Here is an 18,001-nt window from a genome sequence, read left to right on the forward strand (position 1 = left end):
GCTTGGTGTCAAATTTACTTCATTACGCTGCCGTGAAGTGCCTGGGATATTTTATTACGTAAAGGCACTATATACATGTATATATATTCAGGCTCAGGGCTCAGGAAACCAGGTTGTGAAATGGAAGCAGAAGCTGCTAACTCAAGAAGAGAAATGCCTTTTAAAGCACTCATGGGGGGAGAAGGTGGCTCCCCTGTGTTGATTGCAGGTTCTCTCTCCTCCTGCTGTGATCACAGTTGCCCTCAGCTTCCCAGCACTGAAGTCTCACCTTCCACCCTGCTGCTGCCCATCAAAGCGATAGATTCTTTCCCCTCCCTCCGAAGCTCCAATCTCCAGCCTTACCACCTCTTGATTGCTGGGGATCGTCTCCATGTAACCTCACTGGAGCCTTTGCCACTAGTTTTTGCGGCAGCAGCTAGCCAACCTGTCAATTTAACTGGCTACAAGGTGGGAAATGGAAGAAAAAATGAGGTCCAGTCATTAAATTTGACAGGATCTGTGTGTCTCCAACCATTTTCACTCTCCCTTATGTGCCATAAATGCAGGGCCAATGAGTGTGCATATGTGATTACAGAAATGCAAGCCCATGTGGACATAAAATCCAAATATCTCATACATAAGGTTTACTAGCCCCTTATATAAAACTTCAAATCCCTATATAAAAAAAGCTCCCATTCACAAAAAATTAAACTTGTTTACACAAGAAATGGAAGTCCCTTATATACAAACATCCAAGCCCAATATACATAAAGGATGAACATTTCTGAAACTGATGGGCTCACGGCAGAACCCTGCATGCAACACTCAGGTTTTTCAAAATTTATTTACGGGATGTGGGCGTCGCTGGCCGGGCCAGCATTTATTGCCAATCCCTAATTGCCTTTGAGAAGGTGGTGGTGAGATGCCTTCTTGAACCGCTGCAGTCCCTGTGGTGTAGGTAGACCCACAGTGCTGTTAGGGAGGGAGTTCCAGTATTTTGACTCAGCGATAGTGAAGGAACGGCGATATATTTCCAAGCCAGGATGGCGAGTGGCTTGGAGGAGTACTGACAGGTTGTGGTGTTTCCATGTATCTGCTGCCCTTGTCCTTGTCCTTCTAGATGGTAGCTGTTGTGGGTTTGGAAGGTGCTACCTAAGGAGCCTTGGTGAGTTTCTTCAGTGCATCTTGTAGATGGTATACACTGCTGCCATAGTTCGTCGGTGGTGGAGGGAGTGAATGTTTGTGGAAGTGGTGCCAATCAAGCGGACTGATTTGTCCAGAATGGTGTCAAGTTTCTTGAGTGTTATTGGAGCTGAGGAAATCATGGATGAACTGCCTACAGTTTTCCAGGAAGGTGCCTGTTTCAAGTGAGGCCCTACCAATGACAAATGGTCTCAAAAGCCCTTTCCCAAAAAATCCAAGCTTTTACCTTATACAAAAAGTGAGACTTCCACATATAAAATAATCACTATTTCATAACATTTGACAATCTTAGATCGTTCCTATTCCCTCTGATCTGAAGTTGGAAACATGGAGATTAGTATTTTTGGATGCTTACCACGGACAAACTAGGTTTTCTTACCCATTTTATATCAGATAATCTTAAACTTTTAACAGTCTATTTTCTATATTCAAATATAAAATACTTTAAAAGCTGTATACTTCTATATACATCGACAAACATCCTTACAGGATACTCTTATCCATTGCTAGCTCCCTATAAAGGTACAGTTTTCCTGAGGCATTTTTCTTCTGCATCAGTTCTGCTAGTAGGTTAGAAGAAATACAAATGAAAATGAATTGGAATAAATGCAGTACAATAATGAACACTATTGCAGATGTTATCATCTCATATACAGCTTCCCATTAATTAACATGTAAATGCCTGGTCTTTTGTATTGAAAGTATTTTTATATACAATACCTTGGACCCAGATAGTCCTTGTGAACCAGGTACACCTTGCAATCCCATTTCACCCTAGTGCAAAAAAAAAATGACATCTATTATTGAAGTGAGAAAATGTTAAATTTATGGCCTCAAGTTATAATTTGCAAAATTGGTGTGTAATGTCCTAAAGCACTTATGTTAAATTTATTTGATGACTATTTTAGTGGTGGCGATGATCCATTTATTTTAATCAAGCATTTGTTCCTCATCTTTGTATAATTTAAAGAAAAAATTGCCAAAGCAGTGCGCATTTCCTGCCTTTAAAATCCTACTTCCTTTCGCACTTCTGGGTCAACTCTTTCCATAATAAATTCTTATGCTCACGTTTGTAATGGATACTGCCGCTAAACTTGTTATGCCACTGGTGGTACTATAGCACTTCCATTTTGCAACTTATAAGGTCATATAAAAAGGAGGGGTAGACCAATAGGCCCATCAAGCCTGCTCCATTATTCAATAAGATCATGGCTGATCTGATTGTGGCCTTAACTCCACTTTCCTTTCCGCCTACGATAATCCTTGACTCCCTTGTAGATCAAAAATCTGTCTAACTCAGCCTGGCACAATATTTCTATTGAAACAAATGTCATACCCTGACATTTATGCTATTTAACAAACCCCCTTAAGCACATCAAGTATCAAATCCTCAAGTGAAATATGTAAACAAGAATGTTTCCAATTATTTTGTATTTTACTTTACTCGTTTACACTCTTTGATTAAAACCAAATATCAAACTTCAAATTTTTCTAATAGTTTCTATAGTCACAATGTGCTCATTTGGGGTAAATTGATCAACACTGAGCTGCAGTCTCCACTCAAAAGCAGCTAGTCTAAAACTCAAATTGATTGACAACTTTGACATTTATGCATGTCTGGCTTTAATTTTGGGCAATGAAGTTGGAATAACAGGGAATCTGTTCTGATTTCATCAGAAATAAAGTAAGAGTTTTAAAATCAAGGCGTTGCTTGACTGTGAGTCAATATAGGTCAGCAAGAACAGGGGTGATAGGTGAAACAGACATGGGGCGGAATCGGCCCAGATTCAAACTAAGCGCGGTAGCAGGTGGGAAAAAGGACGTTTTAACCGCCTGCTGCAATGTCGGCTTTTCACACAGTATCGTCCTAATCCCATCTCATTAATTATGCATTCCCGGGAAACACGCCGTTTCGATGGTGGGCTGGCTCTCATTCAACCGTCACGCCATCTCCTCGCCGCTTCATCACGCTGGGCACCATAGTTAAAATGTAGCTGCACGCACACCTCTCAGTGCTTCCAACCCATGACTGCTGCACGGAAGACATGGCCCTCAAAAGCAAGAAGACTGCAGCCCCCTGGTTTAATGACGCGTCCCTTGGATGCCTTTTGGACGCAGTGGAGGCCCACTGTGATGTCCTCTATCCCCGCTCTGGGTGAAGACCAGCAAGCAAGGTCACCAATCCAGCATGGGAGGCGGTGGCAGTGGAGGTCAGCGCCAATACCCTGCAAAAGAAGAAAGCCACCCTGTGGCGCAACAGGATGAATGGTCTCATCCATTCCGCCAGGGTAAGCACTCTTCTCGTCACTCTCAACTCACACTTACAAACCCTTCATACACCCACAGGGATCTCACGCCTCAAGGGGCAACACCACTAACACTCACACACTCTCATATCTTCCTCAGGCTCATATGCTCTGGAACTCGCGTCCTCATCCTGTCCATGTCTCCTCTCACCACACAAACATTCCACGCAGTGCCATGTGTCCTGCTCACACTCTTTCCATCGGTTTTCATGCAGGAGAAGCTGGCTCATAACAGCAGGGAGAGGTCCCAGTCCGGGGCTGGAGTGGTCCACACTAGGCCCCTCACTCACTTTGAGGCGCATGCCATCACTCTGACTGGTGAGGATGTGGACTGTGACTGTGGTGATGGTGAGGTTGACGGCAAACACCCTCTTAAGGATCCTGCACCTATCATCCCTCCCTCAACACAAATGTGAATGCTCTCTCTCCTGCTTTTGACTCTGCTGACATGCACTAAATATCTCTACTTTGGTTCACAGGGAGCTCTGCCAAGTGACCGACACTCTCAGCCTGCCAGTCCCTCAGCTCCATCCACGTCCTCACCTCCAGTCAAGAGATCTCCTCTTCCATTGAAGAGCTGGAAATAAACAGCCTGGAAGACCTGTCATAGCACTTACCCACACCCTCCACCAGCGCAGAGACACATACCTCAGTGGGACCTAGATCTAGAGCAGGCTCGAGTTCACAATTTGGTGGTCACTGCACGGACACGTGTCTGCAGCTGGAGGAGGCAAGTTCAGCCAAGCTCCCTGGCACTTGGAGGGCTGCTGGGAAAGAGGCACCTGTGGGGTCTGAGTCAGATGACGAGCCTCTGGATTTGGCTATCCAACTCATCCTGGAGAGACAATAGAAGGCAGGGGAACATCATGCAAAGTTGTTGGAAGCCCTCAACAGAGTGGCACGCAAGTCGGAGGAGTGTGTCCACCTACTTTCTGATGAAATGGTGCCCACAAGTGCGCATATGGAGGTCTCCATGGGGATGATGGCAGATGCCATGGAGACCCTGGTTCAGCAGAACATGGAGATGCATGCAGACCTGCGCTCCATCATGGTAGCCATGGGTGAGTTCCTGCCGTGGCAACACGAGAGGGAAACGGGGCACCTTGACGTCCCTCCAGGTGCTCCTTCCCCTCAAGAAGTCAGGCCAGGGCCCTTGGGCCCCCAAGGGAGGAGCAGCAGCAGCTTTACACCCCTGGGTCATCTACTCAGGAATCTCAGAAGCTGTCCTCTCTCTCCCCGAGTCTCCTTTGCCTGTGATTCCCTCAACCTCATCCTCTGTCACCGCAGAGAGAGCAGCTGGCTCACAGGAGGACAGCCAAAGCAAGCCGGGGTCCCCAAGGCCTTGGCTCTCCAGGGAACCCATAACGAACTCATTAGGAGCAACATGACCAACCATTGCGCAGGCTGTTTCCACCCCCGCTGCGGATGTTGGGGAAGCACCTTTAAGTCAAAACTTCAAAAAAACTTCAAAAGTTAATAAATTTTGATCACAGTTGGTTGCAGGGGTGAACACATTTTGTCACATTACAAATGAAAATATATTGACTTTCACTGAATAATGTGTAACGGTGTCTTTCAGCTTCACTGACAGGCTTCGCGTGTCCTCTCACTGCATCTCCACACACCCCCGCCACCCCTCTAGCAGATCAGCTGCATGCAGCTGGCCCACGAGTGATTCTGGAGGGGGAAGAGTGTGTGGGTGGCAGGGCCTTTAGAATCCTTGTGCACTCTCCCACGCACGTGGATCCTTCCCACATCACACTCATATCAATGTCCTGAGCATTTTCAGTGCTGTCTGCTGGGGTTCACCTTCATTTGACCATCTGCATTTGCATCTCTGCCAACCCACTGATCACATTCCATGCAGCACCTGTTCTCGCCCACCACGATTCTCGTTGCACTTTTGATTTAGCAAGCATGGTACTGCTACAGTCTTTCTTGCGCTCCCCTGTCCTTCCCTTCCCCCACTCACCCGTTTTCTTTTCCCCATCACCGTCGACTGCCCGGCATCACCTTCCAACTCCCCACCAGCCAGAACCCTTTTCTTTTGGGGATGTCCAGGTGAACGTGCACGTTCCCTTCCTTTCTGAAAATCCCACGCCCATCCACATTAACCTTTTCGACCTCCTCCTTCCCACCCCCAGGGTCCGTGTCTGCCGCCGAGTCCCCACCAACCACCCTCGCCACCCCTTCTACCGATACTGTTGCACCCTAACCCTCCTGCACTACAGCCTCACTCTGCCCTCGGTCATTCTCACCATTCTCTCTTACCACGCTCACCCTCAGTTCGCTTCCCAGGAGGCAGTCATGGGAGGCAGAGCCTGCCCTTGCATGTTCACCTGGACATCCACCCCTCTAGACTCCAACACCCTTGGAACTCCTTCACCTCTTGGAACTCCTTCCTCTCCCCCACCCTGACTCCCCCCACCCCCTTGGAACTCCTTCCCCCTCCACCCCCCCCAGACGCCCCCCTCCCCCTTAGTCCTTCCCTTTTCCAGACTCTTTCCTCCACCCTTACTTCTTCCACCGCCCTTACTCCTTCCCCTCTCCGGACTCCTTCCTCCACCCTTACTTCTTCCTCCAGCCATACTCCTTCCTCTAGCCTTATTTCTTTCACCACCCTTACTTCTTCCTCTACCCTTACTCCTTCTCCTCTTCAGACTCCTTCCACCTCTGGACTCCTTCCCCTCTGGAATCCCTCCTCCCACCAGACTGCTTCCTCTCCCTAGACTCCTCCCGCTCTCCTTCCTCCCCCTGGGCTCCTTGCTCCCCCTGGACTCCTTCCCCTCTCTGGACTCCTTCCCCCATCTGAACTCCTTTCCTTACACCTGCCTCCCCCCTTACACTTACCTCTCTAGTTGCCGTCTTCTCCCTCGATACCCCTTCCTCCCCGTACCCCCTCCATCCTTCCAACCTTACCCCTTGACACCTTTGTCGCACCCCAACCTCACTCCCCCCAACACCTTTGTTCCCCTCCTCCCAACCTCACCCCCCCGACACCTTTGTTTCCCCCCCCAACCTCACCACCACCCCCACCGACACCTTCGTTTCGCCCCTCCTAACCTCATCCCCCTGACACCTTTCTCTCCCGGTCGATCCTAGACCTTCCTTTCGCACCTCCCAGTACATCTTCCTCTTCCAAACACTGAACTTCCTCTCCACTCCCTCAATGATCATCTGTTGTGAGCAGACCCTCATCGGTGACTTTCCACTTTCAATGAGCTGCTCTGTGGCAGAGCCATGTCCATGAGAATTCACCCAGCATGCGATGGACATTCCTCTAGGGTTGCATTTCTGTCGGGCTTCAGCATCTTTTGCTCTTCGGATGTCCGCGATGTTAGAAGGCCCTGACGGTAAGTCCCGGCTTCTGCACATCACACTTGTCAAGATGTGTTATGCATTGGCGTGCTTTCCCACTGACGTGGGCGGATGATCCAGCGTGGGGGGATGATCCTGGCGGGATGGGGTTATATGATATGCAGATGTATTACAATGAGGTTCCCGACGTCTGACAGTTGGAAACACGGCCCGCCATTGATGGGCAGAGCAGATGTTTGCAAACCGGTTTCACAGCATCGTGAAACCGATTTTTCACCGCCTTGCCATATTGTCCGCTCATGCCGCCGAACACGTCCGATGCCAGCAGGTACTGAAAATTCTGCTCTTGGTGTGAGTAAGGACATGAGCAGCAGAGTTTTGGATGATGTCAAGTTTATGGAGGGTGGAATGTGGAAGACCAGCCAGGAGTGTGTTGGAATTGTCAAGTCTAGAGGTAACAAAGGAGTGCATAAGGGTTTCAGCATAGATAATCTGAGGCAGGAGCAAATGTGGGCAATGTTCTGGGGGTGGGAATAGGGAGTCTTAGAGATGGTGTGAATATGTGGTCAGAAGCTCATCTCAGGGTCAAATATGACCCTGTCTCAGACAGTTGCCAGAGAGAGGGTTGGAATCAGTAGCTAGGGAACAGAGTTTGGAGTGGGAACTGAAGACAATGGCATCAGTCTCCCCAATAATTAACTGGAGGAAATTTCTGCTTATCCAGTACTGGATGTTGGAAAAGCAGTCTGACAATTTAGAGACAGTGGAGGAGTTGAGAGGTGTGGTGGTGAGGTAGAGATGGGTGTTGACAGATTATATGTGAAAACTAACACTATGTTTTCTGATGCTATTGCCAAGGGACAGCATTGAGATGAGAACTAGGAGGGGGCCAAGGGTGGACCTTGGGAGAGACAAGTGGAAAAGAAGAGAAGCCATTGCAAGTGATACTCTGGCAATGATTAGGTAGGTAAGAATGGAGAGAGCAATCCCATCCATGAATGATAGTAGAGAGGTTTTGGAGAGGAATGGTGTGGTCAACCATGTCAAAGGCTGATGGTAGGTCAAGAAAGACAAGGTGGGATAGTTTACCTTTGTCACAGTCGCATAGATTTAATTTGTGACTTTGATAAGAGCCATTTTGGTTCTGTGGCAGGGACGAATAGATGGTTGGAGGGATTCCAACATGGAGTTCCAGGAAACATGGACATGCATTGAGGAGGTGGCAATGTTCAACGATTTTAGAAAGGAAAAAGAGGTTGGGAATGGGGCACAAGAGATGGAAGCAGCAGTAGACCATACAGCCTCTCACGCTTGCTCCGCCATTCAATATGATCATGGCTGATCTTGGCTTCAACTCTACTTTCCCAACCACTCTCCATATCCCTTGATTCCCTGCGAAAAAAAAATTGTCTATCCCAGCCTTAAACATAATCAATGATGGAACATCCACAACCCTCTCGGGTAGAATATTCCAAAGATTCACAACCCTTTGATTGAAGAAATTTCTCCTCATCTCAGTTCTAAATGATGACCCCTTATCCTGAGACTGTGATCCTGTGATCTTGATTCCCCAGCTAGTGGGAACAACTTCTCAGTGACTACTCTGTCAAGTCTCTTCAGAATTTTGCATGTTTCAATGAGATCACCTCGCATCCTCCTAAACTTCAGGCAAAAAGGCTCAATTTATTCAGCCTATCATCATGGTTAACCCACTCAATGCAGCGACCAATATAGTGAACCTTCACTGTACTGCCTCCAATGCATGTATATCCTTGGAAGAGAGGAGACTGTGCCTGAGTGTGACATAGACCGAATACAAAGTCAGGAATTTGAATCAAGTGGGAATTTCTGTAACGTTTTAAACAAGTTTAAATTTGGATTAAGAGTTAGTCTCTGACATAGAACTTTCAAACTTCAAGTTAGTTAAGTAGCTAGATAAGCAGGAGCTGCATGGCAATGGCATTATTTGTCTATCAGCTGAAAGTGGTTGTCTGGAGCAGATGTTAATTATTGTAGCAGGAAGCAGAGCCAGCATTGCATCTTGGGAGTGAGTTATAAATGCAGGCAGGTTTGCAAACTGCATTGAGTAAGGAATGTATGGAGATGAGACTAGCCTGAATGTGAAGTCAGGAATTTGTTCATGTAGGAATTTCTGGTCTAGTGATGTATGAGGTACTCATTTTTCTGTCTCCAGTAGCTGGTGAGTTTTTTTCCTTTGTCTCCAAGGTAGGAGAGAGTAACTTTCTATTACTTTGGCTGTGTAAACTAATAATTGACTAGTTATATAAATAAGGTTAGACAGACATGGTAAGGATGGTGGTATGCTGTAACTACAGCATATGGGAATCTACAGAATGCAGTGCAGCCCTTACAACCATATCTGCTGTAAGTGCCTACAGCTTGTGCAACTTTGGCTCAGAGTTGCTGACATTGTGAGACATCAGGGATGCTTTGTTCCAGAATGTAGTCACAGCTCTTAAGTTAGGCAGAACTTTAGAGTTGGTCAATGGTAGGGGCCAGGAGGGTATGACTGCAAGTCAGGCCAGTATGGGGAACCAGCTTGTGGTGATTGAGGAACCTCAACCCCTGACTTTGTCCATCAGGTAAGAGGTGTTTGCTACCTGTGTGGATGAGAAGGGGGACTGCAGGGTGGATGAGTGGACTGACCATGGTGCAGGATGCCATTCAAGTGGGGGGTACAAAAAGGAATGTGGTAGTGATAGGAGACAGTATAGTCAGGGGATAGATAGTGTTCTCTGAAGCTGTGATCTGGAGCTCTGAAAGTTTTGTTCCCTGGCTGGTGCCAAGGTTGAGGACATCTTGCAGCTGGAGGGGAATTTGGAGTTGGAGGGGGAGGGTTCAGTTGTTGTAGTCCAAGTGGGAACTAATGACCGATAAAACCAGGAATAGTGTTTTGCTAAGTGAGGAGTTAGGGTCCAAATTAATATGCAGAACATCAAAGGTAATCATCTCTGGATTCTTGCTTATGCCACACATCAATTGACAAAGGGTCAAGCAAATTAGAGAATTAAATGTGTGGCTCAGAGTGGTGTGGTAAGAATGGGTTTTGATTCTTGGGGCCCTGGCATCAGAATACAGGGAAGAGGAAGTTATTCTATTGGGATGGGCTCTACTTAAACTGGGCTTGGACCAATGTTCTGGCAAATTGTCTAACCAGGGCAGTGGACAGAGCTTTAAACTAAAGGTGGTGGTGGGGGGGGTGGAAGGTTCAGGTGAAGTGGGGTTTAGAAATCCAAAGAGAAACGTTGAGGCAACAGAACAGTGTAGTGAAGTGGATAAAGGCAAGTAGAGTGGGACAGGAAGGGAAAAAGAGTTTGACATAAATTGTACATCAGCGAATAGGTCATTGCAGGGAATAGAATTAAAATAAAGGATTTTTATCTCAATTTACAAAGCATCTGCAATAAGATAGATGAACTAGTATCACAAATAGAGGTAAATTGTTTAAATTTAATTGCCATTACCAGGGACATTGTCGAGAGGTGACCAAGGTTGGGAAATAAATCTTCCAGGATACACAATATTCCGGAAAGACAGACAGAATGGCAAAGGAGGAGGGGGAGTCCTGATTGTAGAGGATGGCACAGGACATTAGTGAGAAAGGATTTGGCCTTAGAAGATCATGACGTAGAATCAGTATGTGTGAAAATAGCAAGAGTCAGAAGATGCTGGTGAGTCATTTATAGGTTCCTAACAGTTATACCATTAGACAGAGCATTAAATAAGAAACTATTGGAGCTTGTAACAAAGGCAATGTCATAATTGTGGAGGGCATTAATCTTCATGTAAGCTTGGATTTCACGTGATAGTGAAATTGTGGAGGATGCAGCAGACCATCAGGAACTGGCATGTATTGGAGAACTGGAGACCACATGAGTCATCCATTCATTGGAAGTGTTGCTTCAGCAACTGTGTCACAATTTTTCTGGCTGCTCCATGGCTTTCTTTATATGCCTACTGTTGCATGATCAAGTGGCAGAGGGATGGATCATCAACCACATGTCCAGGAGATATCCTTTGTCGCCAAGCAGCCATCCTCTTGTTATTCTTGGAGGCACAAAGACAACAATATTGGCAGACCCCCTTAGAATGAAGGCATCATGGCTGCTGCCAGGATAGCAGATATTCACTGACATGATGTACTGAGCATGGTCACACACCAACTGCACATTAACGAAGTGAAATCCCTTGCGGATCCTTTACCTCTCCCAATTACATGGGAGGTGGGGCCTCCGAGAATCACCTGTGTGCAGTCGATGGCCCCTACATCATCAGGAATCCTGCTATCCTGGAAAAAATGCATGCCAACTCATCCTGTTTTCTCTAACAAGAAAACACAATGTAATTACCTCTCTTGGCATATATAAGGCCTCTGTCACCTCCCAGTTGCCTCACTGGAAGGCATACTGGGAGATATTGGATATGCCACCAGCTCCTGCCTGGAAAGAACCAGTTACATAGAAGTTTAATACCATAGTGTCTTTTGGCCACAGATGGTGTCACCTTCACCCTGGTGCAAAGCTCCAGGTTATGTTGAAAGAGGTGGCACAGTTCTATAACAACCTCTTTAGTGAACCCAAGTCAACTCAGGCATTGCCCCTGGCTCAGATGGGGGTGTGAGACATGCTGCCAGAAAACTCAATAGGAAGGAGAGGTACAGCCCTCTTCTCCCTCTCTCTTTGCAGAGTTACCCCTTTCTGCAGCTTCTAATCCATTTGTGGGTTATGTTGCAGACACAGAAGCACTCCGACCACAGCTCCCATACCACTTGCAAACTACAGGTAATAAAATCCTCAGGCCTGCCTGAATGGATGCACAAGCTCACCAACAGACCTGCAGAAACAAACCACTTCCTCAAACCTTTCCACAGCAGAAGTAAGTCTAAAGCACCTCACTGAATATTGGGATGCCAGTTCCTTTCAATAGTACTACTGGGGGTTTCTCATGCAGCTGAATGAATATTTAGCTGAGAGTGATTAGCACAGGACTTCATTGGAGCTATGCAGACCAAGTTTCAACAACTTGTGTCAAGTCAGCTAGAATGGCTGTGTGGTATCACTATCCAACCCCTCCTCATGCTATCGGTGCATTTGTGTCATGCCTGCATTAGTGTTCTGCCCAGTCTGTGGAACTTCGTGAAATGCATTAGTAGTGGCTGGCAGTGCAGCCCATGCCATTTTAGTCCTGCAGTGCTACAGAGCTCTATTTTGTATCCATGATGCCGCCAGAACCTGTAACGAAGTGGCAGGAATTCTGAATCTGGATTTTGCAATGTGGTCAACTGAGTGTGCTAAGGCCATTTTGTCTATAATCCATCAATGGGAAATCAATTCAGCATACTGTGTTTTGATGAAAATAACTAACACTTACTATTCTCGGGTACACTGAATTACATGCTAATTTTTTGGTGCGCTTCCAAAATCTGTATCAAATCTATGCAACTTGTCTGGATCTTCCCTTGCAATTGTTTTGTAGTATAAAAGTTTTGATATGGAAATATTTTTATAATTTCTTGTAAAAATGACAAAATACTGTTTGAAGAATAATATGAATAAAACACAAGGTTTGTATTGTAAAACATAGAAATAAAATTATTAAATTTTCTAAATAGCCATAAGTTGACACTTCATCTTTTTGACAATTATGTAATTAGAATCTATGTTGTACATGTTTATTATAAGACAATTTACCGTTTTGCCAGGAGGCCCCCTATCTCCTTTTTCCCCAGGAATTCCATCTCCACCCTGTAATAAATTACACAAAAATTAGGTTACATGGGATATTTTATTTTTATTACTGTACATACGCTAATCTAAAACTGCAGCAATTGTAATTGAAATGTGACAGATTATCTCCTACCATCTAGGTTCAATATTACTCCCTTTTTCCCAGTGCCAGAATTCCTTATAACATCCTAGGCACTAATGCTACATTCTTGAATACTTTGGTAAATCACCTGTCACAGCTTACAAAGGATTTGATATGGTATGGTCCACTACCAAAATAGTTACTGTCAAATTATTCAATTAGTGCAGTCCCAAAGAATTACTGCATTGTCAGGTGCTGTCTTTTAAATGAGTCTGCCTGCTCAGATGGATGTAGAAGTCCATTGTATTATTCGAAGAAAAATAGGTGTTCTTGATGTCCTACCCAATATTTATCCTTCAATCCACACCACCAAAAATAGATTGACTAGTCTTTTATCACATTACTTACTGTGGGGCCCTGCTGTGCCTATATAATCTTTGAACACTTCAGAAAGCTTTTTTGGAATTACTGTGCCCCCCAAAAGTAAGAAAGCACTTGTTGATGCAACTTAAAAGGGAAATAGCTGAAAAACTCTGGGACCAACTAAGCTGGACCTGACCAGCCAATCAAAATCTAGTTATTTTCTGCACTGTCATTAATTTGTATGCCAGGCAGAGGCTCTGCTTCCTTAAGAGCCTTATGTCTGCAAAAGGAGAAGGGAGTTCCAGAACATGTGCAGGTCTCTGAGGCCTATAGGCCTGTTTCTAGTTGCCAGTCTTGGTAGCAGCCAGAATTCCTTTAGGCCCAAATGTTCCTTTGAAAACATACAGGTAGGGAAAGAATCTCACCTGTAGCCTCCTTCTGTCTTCAGGTTGCACTTGGGATGCCTGCAGACAAAGTATAGGCATGCAAAGGAGGTGGGTGGTGGTGCCTCTGACCTTCATGCTCATTCTTCTAGAAGTCCATTGTAAGGGCATTCATATTGAGGAGTGGCAGAAGAAAATTATATTGCGCTTTGCTCCTGGAATAGGGTTGCCAACTTTGGTTGGATATATTCCTGAAGGGTGTCATCTTGATTGTTTGTAGCATTGTCCTGGAGATTCATCTTTAATTTTTGGGGACTCCAGCGTAATCTAGAGGATTGGCGACTCTGATCTGGAACCCTCTAATACTGCAGCATCTGAGTGTGGCAAGTACCAAATCAAAGGAGATCTGAGAAAGTCCCCTTCCAACTGTTCTATAGGTATTAAGGTCTGGAAGTCTGCTGATTGCTGTTTTCCTTGAAGCCAAGGATCAGGCCTATAGCTGCAGACCTGAAGTTTGCAGCTTGGCCAGTTTTTCCATCTCTAATTCTACAGATCTAGGCCCTGTCAGTACTTGATTCCATTCCAGGGATGTGATCACCCATGCTAATGATGTGACATAATAAGTTCACATGGTTAGGTACAGCACGCTTTGAGAATGCTTTGCCTATCTAAAAGTCAGGAAAGGTTCTGGGGAAAGGGAACAATATCATTCCCCTATAAGTTTTCAAACTGAAGCCCCTGATACCCAAGAGGTACACAAAGGGATCCTAGAAGGCCATCGGATTTCTGAACACCTGTAATCGGATTTGTAAAATTTATGTATGTTTGACTTATAACCAGACTATTTCTGTTACATGCACATATTAATAAAACATACTTTCTGTAAAGATACCCCTCTGTGCATTTTGCCAGCTGATTAATTGTTTTTCAGAAATGAAGATAAGGTACTGTGCAAATATTTGCAGGAGATTGCTACTCTAATCATTGTTTCAAAAGAAACAAGATGCACTACAATGAACACAAGGACACAAAAATAACTAAGGAACAATAGTCACACATGTGTGACCATCAAACAGTGCATTTTTGCTTCACTAATCCACAAAGACAAGTCATTTATAGGGTACTGCATATTTTTTCATCCCATTAATAGTTATATGTAACCCTAATACAATACTGCAAACGTATTTTGGATGATGTGGTTACGTTGTATCTTTATATAATGAAAACATAATCTAGGAGAGATTGGTTGAATGTGCTTGTAATCAGCCTTCCTCTTGCTCCATCGATGGTTATACCTCAAGCATACTTCTTTAGATGAACATTGTTCTAAAATATTAATGTACAATGATCCGTTAAGATAGCTGCTATTGTTACATTATTCATCATGATAAAATCAGTTAATATTAATTAAAAGTTAGAAAAATGCTTGTGATTTTAAATTATATACAAACCTTGTATCCCATTGGTCCAATATGTCCTGGCATTCCAGGAATACCCTATAATGAAACGTACAACAACAATTCTTTGATAATACCATAGAGCATTGATTTGAATTAAATTCAATAAAGTTTTTTTTGCTTCAGTCTGCAAAAAACAATAATAAATTATTACTTAAAATAAGGGAGAGTATAATTATATTTAGGTAAAAATAGGTTAAGGCAGTAACCTTTTCTAAAAATTCCTTCTTGGGGCTAGCAAAGCCAGCATTTGTTGCCCATCCCTAATTGCCTTCGAGAAGGTGGTAGTGAACTGTCGTCTTGAACTGCTGCAGTCTATCGTCAAGCGAAAGGAAACAGATGGGGCAAAATTTTATGGTCCCCCTGCTGGTGGGTTTGCATGCAGGGGTGGGCCCATAAAATTCCCCAGATGGCCTCCCCACCTCCCTTCCTTGGTGGGACAGGTGAGGACTAGGCCTGCCTGCCCATGCCCCAATTGAGACCCTTAAGTGGGCAATTAATGACCACATAAGGGCAATTTTCCACCTGGCTTCAATTTTTAGGCTGGCAGGAGGGGTCAGAAGCAGGGTGGAAGCTCAGGAAGTCACCCTGCCCAAGCCTCATGTAAGGGGTGAGGTCATTTCCATCAACAGCCTTCTATCAACATTGGGTGCTCTGCGGCCACCCCCTCCAACAAGGTCTGCCCCCTGTGGGTGCTCCCTCCCCCACTTGGCCTCTCCATCAACAACCCCACCCTCCCCAAATCTCACCTCTCCTCCCCACCCTGAGAAACCCACACTTGCCTGGTCATGGACTCCAGGACCTAGACTCTAGGGATTGCAGTGGCCACTATTGCTTCTGGCACTTGGGACTATACAGTGGCCAGGCCACCATATTGGCAGCAGCTCACTGATGTGGGACATGCTCCCAAGTGAGTGGCGGAAGTCCCATCTCCAGCCAGTTAATGCTCCTTGGAGTGTTAAATAGCAGCCAGTTTTGGCAGGATGTGTTCCCTGCTGACTGTTCGGGTGCAGCGCCATCAGAAAAATCCTGGCCATGGGGTCAGGTGGATTTTGGAAGCCTTTGGGAAACCGGCCAGATAAGAGTTCAGGAACGTAGGGGGAAGCCTGCTGAGGAGATAGGAACATTCTGACAGGTAAGTATTAAATACTTTGACAACTTCAAATGTTATTATTAGATGCTATCTTATCAGTTAGATGTATTTTTACTCCAGTGATTGATCATAGTACTCTGTCCTGAAAAGGTAAGTTGACCATTATATTGACCAGCATTGTGTAAGTGCTGAGTTGTATTAGAGTACTTTTCCCATTGAAAAATGTGCTATTATGCATTCAAAATTCAAGAAAACAGTCCCTGGGAACCCTCCTGCCATGATATGAATAGCAATTTAAGTCCCACAGTTTTTTTAACTTGGGGTAAAAAATGGCCTGCTGCTTAAACTTAGAAAGAAAAAACAGCTATCTAGTTTCCTTTGATAGGTCATCTGCTTTGAAGTAGAAGAAAATTCTGGTCTTTCAGTTTCAATAGGTTCCATTGTTTGGAGTTTTGAGCTTTGCAAGCATGGGCTGGTTGGGTTGACTACCCTGATCAGATTATTTTGCACTGCATACCATGAAAATTCATGAATGGGCCTAAGGCTGTCAATTTCAGCCCTGAAAAGTGCCCAGTCTACCTCGGATTACCCTGGAAGGGCAAGGTGTCTCAAAAATTTGAGCAAGAGGTGAAGCTAGCTGTTTCATGCTGCTACTATGCAGTAGCAACACGAGTGGTATTTGTCACTAACGGGATGCTGCCATCAAGCCAAACAGATGTTCTGCCTATACACAAATGAATAATGTGATATATGAAGTTCAGTGCCAGTGTGAAGCTAGGTATCTAGGTTGTACGTACCAAGGATGGTGGATCATATCAAACAGCATGTCCTAGTTGCTGTTCACAATGGGCAGGGTACAGATCGTAACCAACCAGCTCATGCTTGCAAAACTCAGAACAGTGTCCAACATTTAGATGTGATTCCGCGATTGGACAACACTTGCTGAATAATCCTCAATGTGCTAAGAATTACGCTGACAACCAATTTAAGATTGTCAGTTGGGCTCGCAGTGTGGTGTATTTGGATGTACTGGAAGATACATATATTAATACACAGTGCCCTGTTCTTTGCAGACACAAAGAACATGTACATACATTGCATCTGTTTCAGCTAAGCAAAATAAGTAACAGACATTCGCTGACTCATTCTTCAGGGCAATAACTTGACCAATCAGGGTCAAGCTGCCTGGTACAAATTTCAGATAATGCTTGGCAGTTAACTGTCAGCCACTATCAGTGGTGCATTCTCCATGGCAATGTCACTTGCCAACCAATCAGCACTCTTCACATGCAGTATAAATTGTTGTCTTCCCCTTATTGGTATTCTTACGAGTGTCCTGATGAGTACAAGATGAAAACCTTAGACATGTCTTTTTTTTTTTCAGCAATATTCAAGTCTGTGCTATCAGAGGATGCATCTGATGAAGACCCATCACTGCATTCACCTGCACCCTCCCCCAGCGCAAAGGCACATAATCTGGTGGGTCATAGATCTAGATTAAGCTTGGGGTCATGTTCTGGAGAACAACTCATAGACATGCTTCTGCAGCAGTCAGAGGCAGTGAGGGCCTGGGTCTCTGGCCATCGAGGACTGCTGGAGAAGAGGCACCTGCTGAGTCTGAGTCAGATGATGAGCCTCTGTAAACGGCCGTATTACACATGCTGGAGATTCAACGACATGTGGTGGAACATCAGGCAGAATTGCAAGAGGCAGTCAACAGGCTAGAGTGAAGGATGGAGGAGTCCGCACACATCCTGTCTGATGTCATGACTCTGGCATGCAAGAGCCTCAAAGTCTCCATGGGAAGGGTGGTGGCCGCCTTGGAAACCTTGGTCCAGCAGGTTCTGCTGGATTTGTGCTCTGGCCTGCACTCCAACACTCTAGGCATAAGTAGCATCCATCAGTGGCTAGGTGAGAGGGGACTTGATCACCTTGACCTCACCACAGGTGCCCCTTCTCCTCAGAGTCAGACAGGGGCCCTCAGGTACCCAAAGAGAGGAGGACCATCAGCTGGACACCCCAGGGCCATCCACCCAGGTGACTCCGAGATTGTCCAGCCAATCCCAATGC

At 45.3% G+C, this 18,001-nt stretch overlaps 1 protein-coding gene across 1 annotated transcript in view; it reads right to left on the reverse strand.

Moving 5' to 3' along the window:
• LOC144680613 (uncharacterized) overlaps positions 1-18,001 on the reverse strand; it is a 447,610-nt gene that overhangs the window by 156,620 nt on the left and 272,989 nt on the right. Inside the window, exons 19-21 of the mRNA XM_078541787.1 lie at positions 14,833-14,877; positions 12,518-12,571; positions 1,903-1,956 (exon numbers count right to left, since the gene is read on the reverse strand). Of these exons, the coding sequence (XP_078397913.1) occupies positions 1,903-1,956; positions 12,518-12,571; positions 14,833-14,877 (153 nt within the window). The remainder of the gene's footprint in view (positions 1-1,902; positions 1,957-12,517; positions 12,572-14,832; positions 14,878-18,001) is intronic.

The sequence above is a fragment of the Cetorhinus maximus genome, chromosome 5 (assembly GCF_964194155.1).
Source record: "Cetorhinus maximus chromosome 5, sCetMax3.hap1.1, whole genome shotgun sequence".
NCBI lineage: Eukaryota > Metazoa > Chordata > Chondrichthyes > Lamniformes > Cetorhinidae > Cetorhinus > Cetorhinus maximus.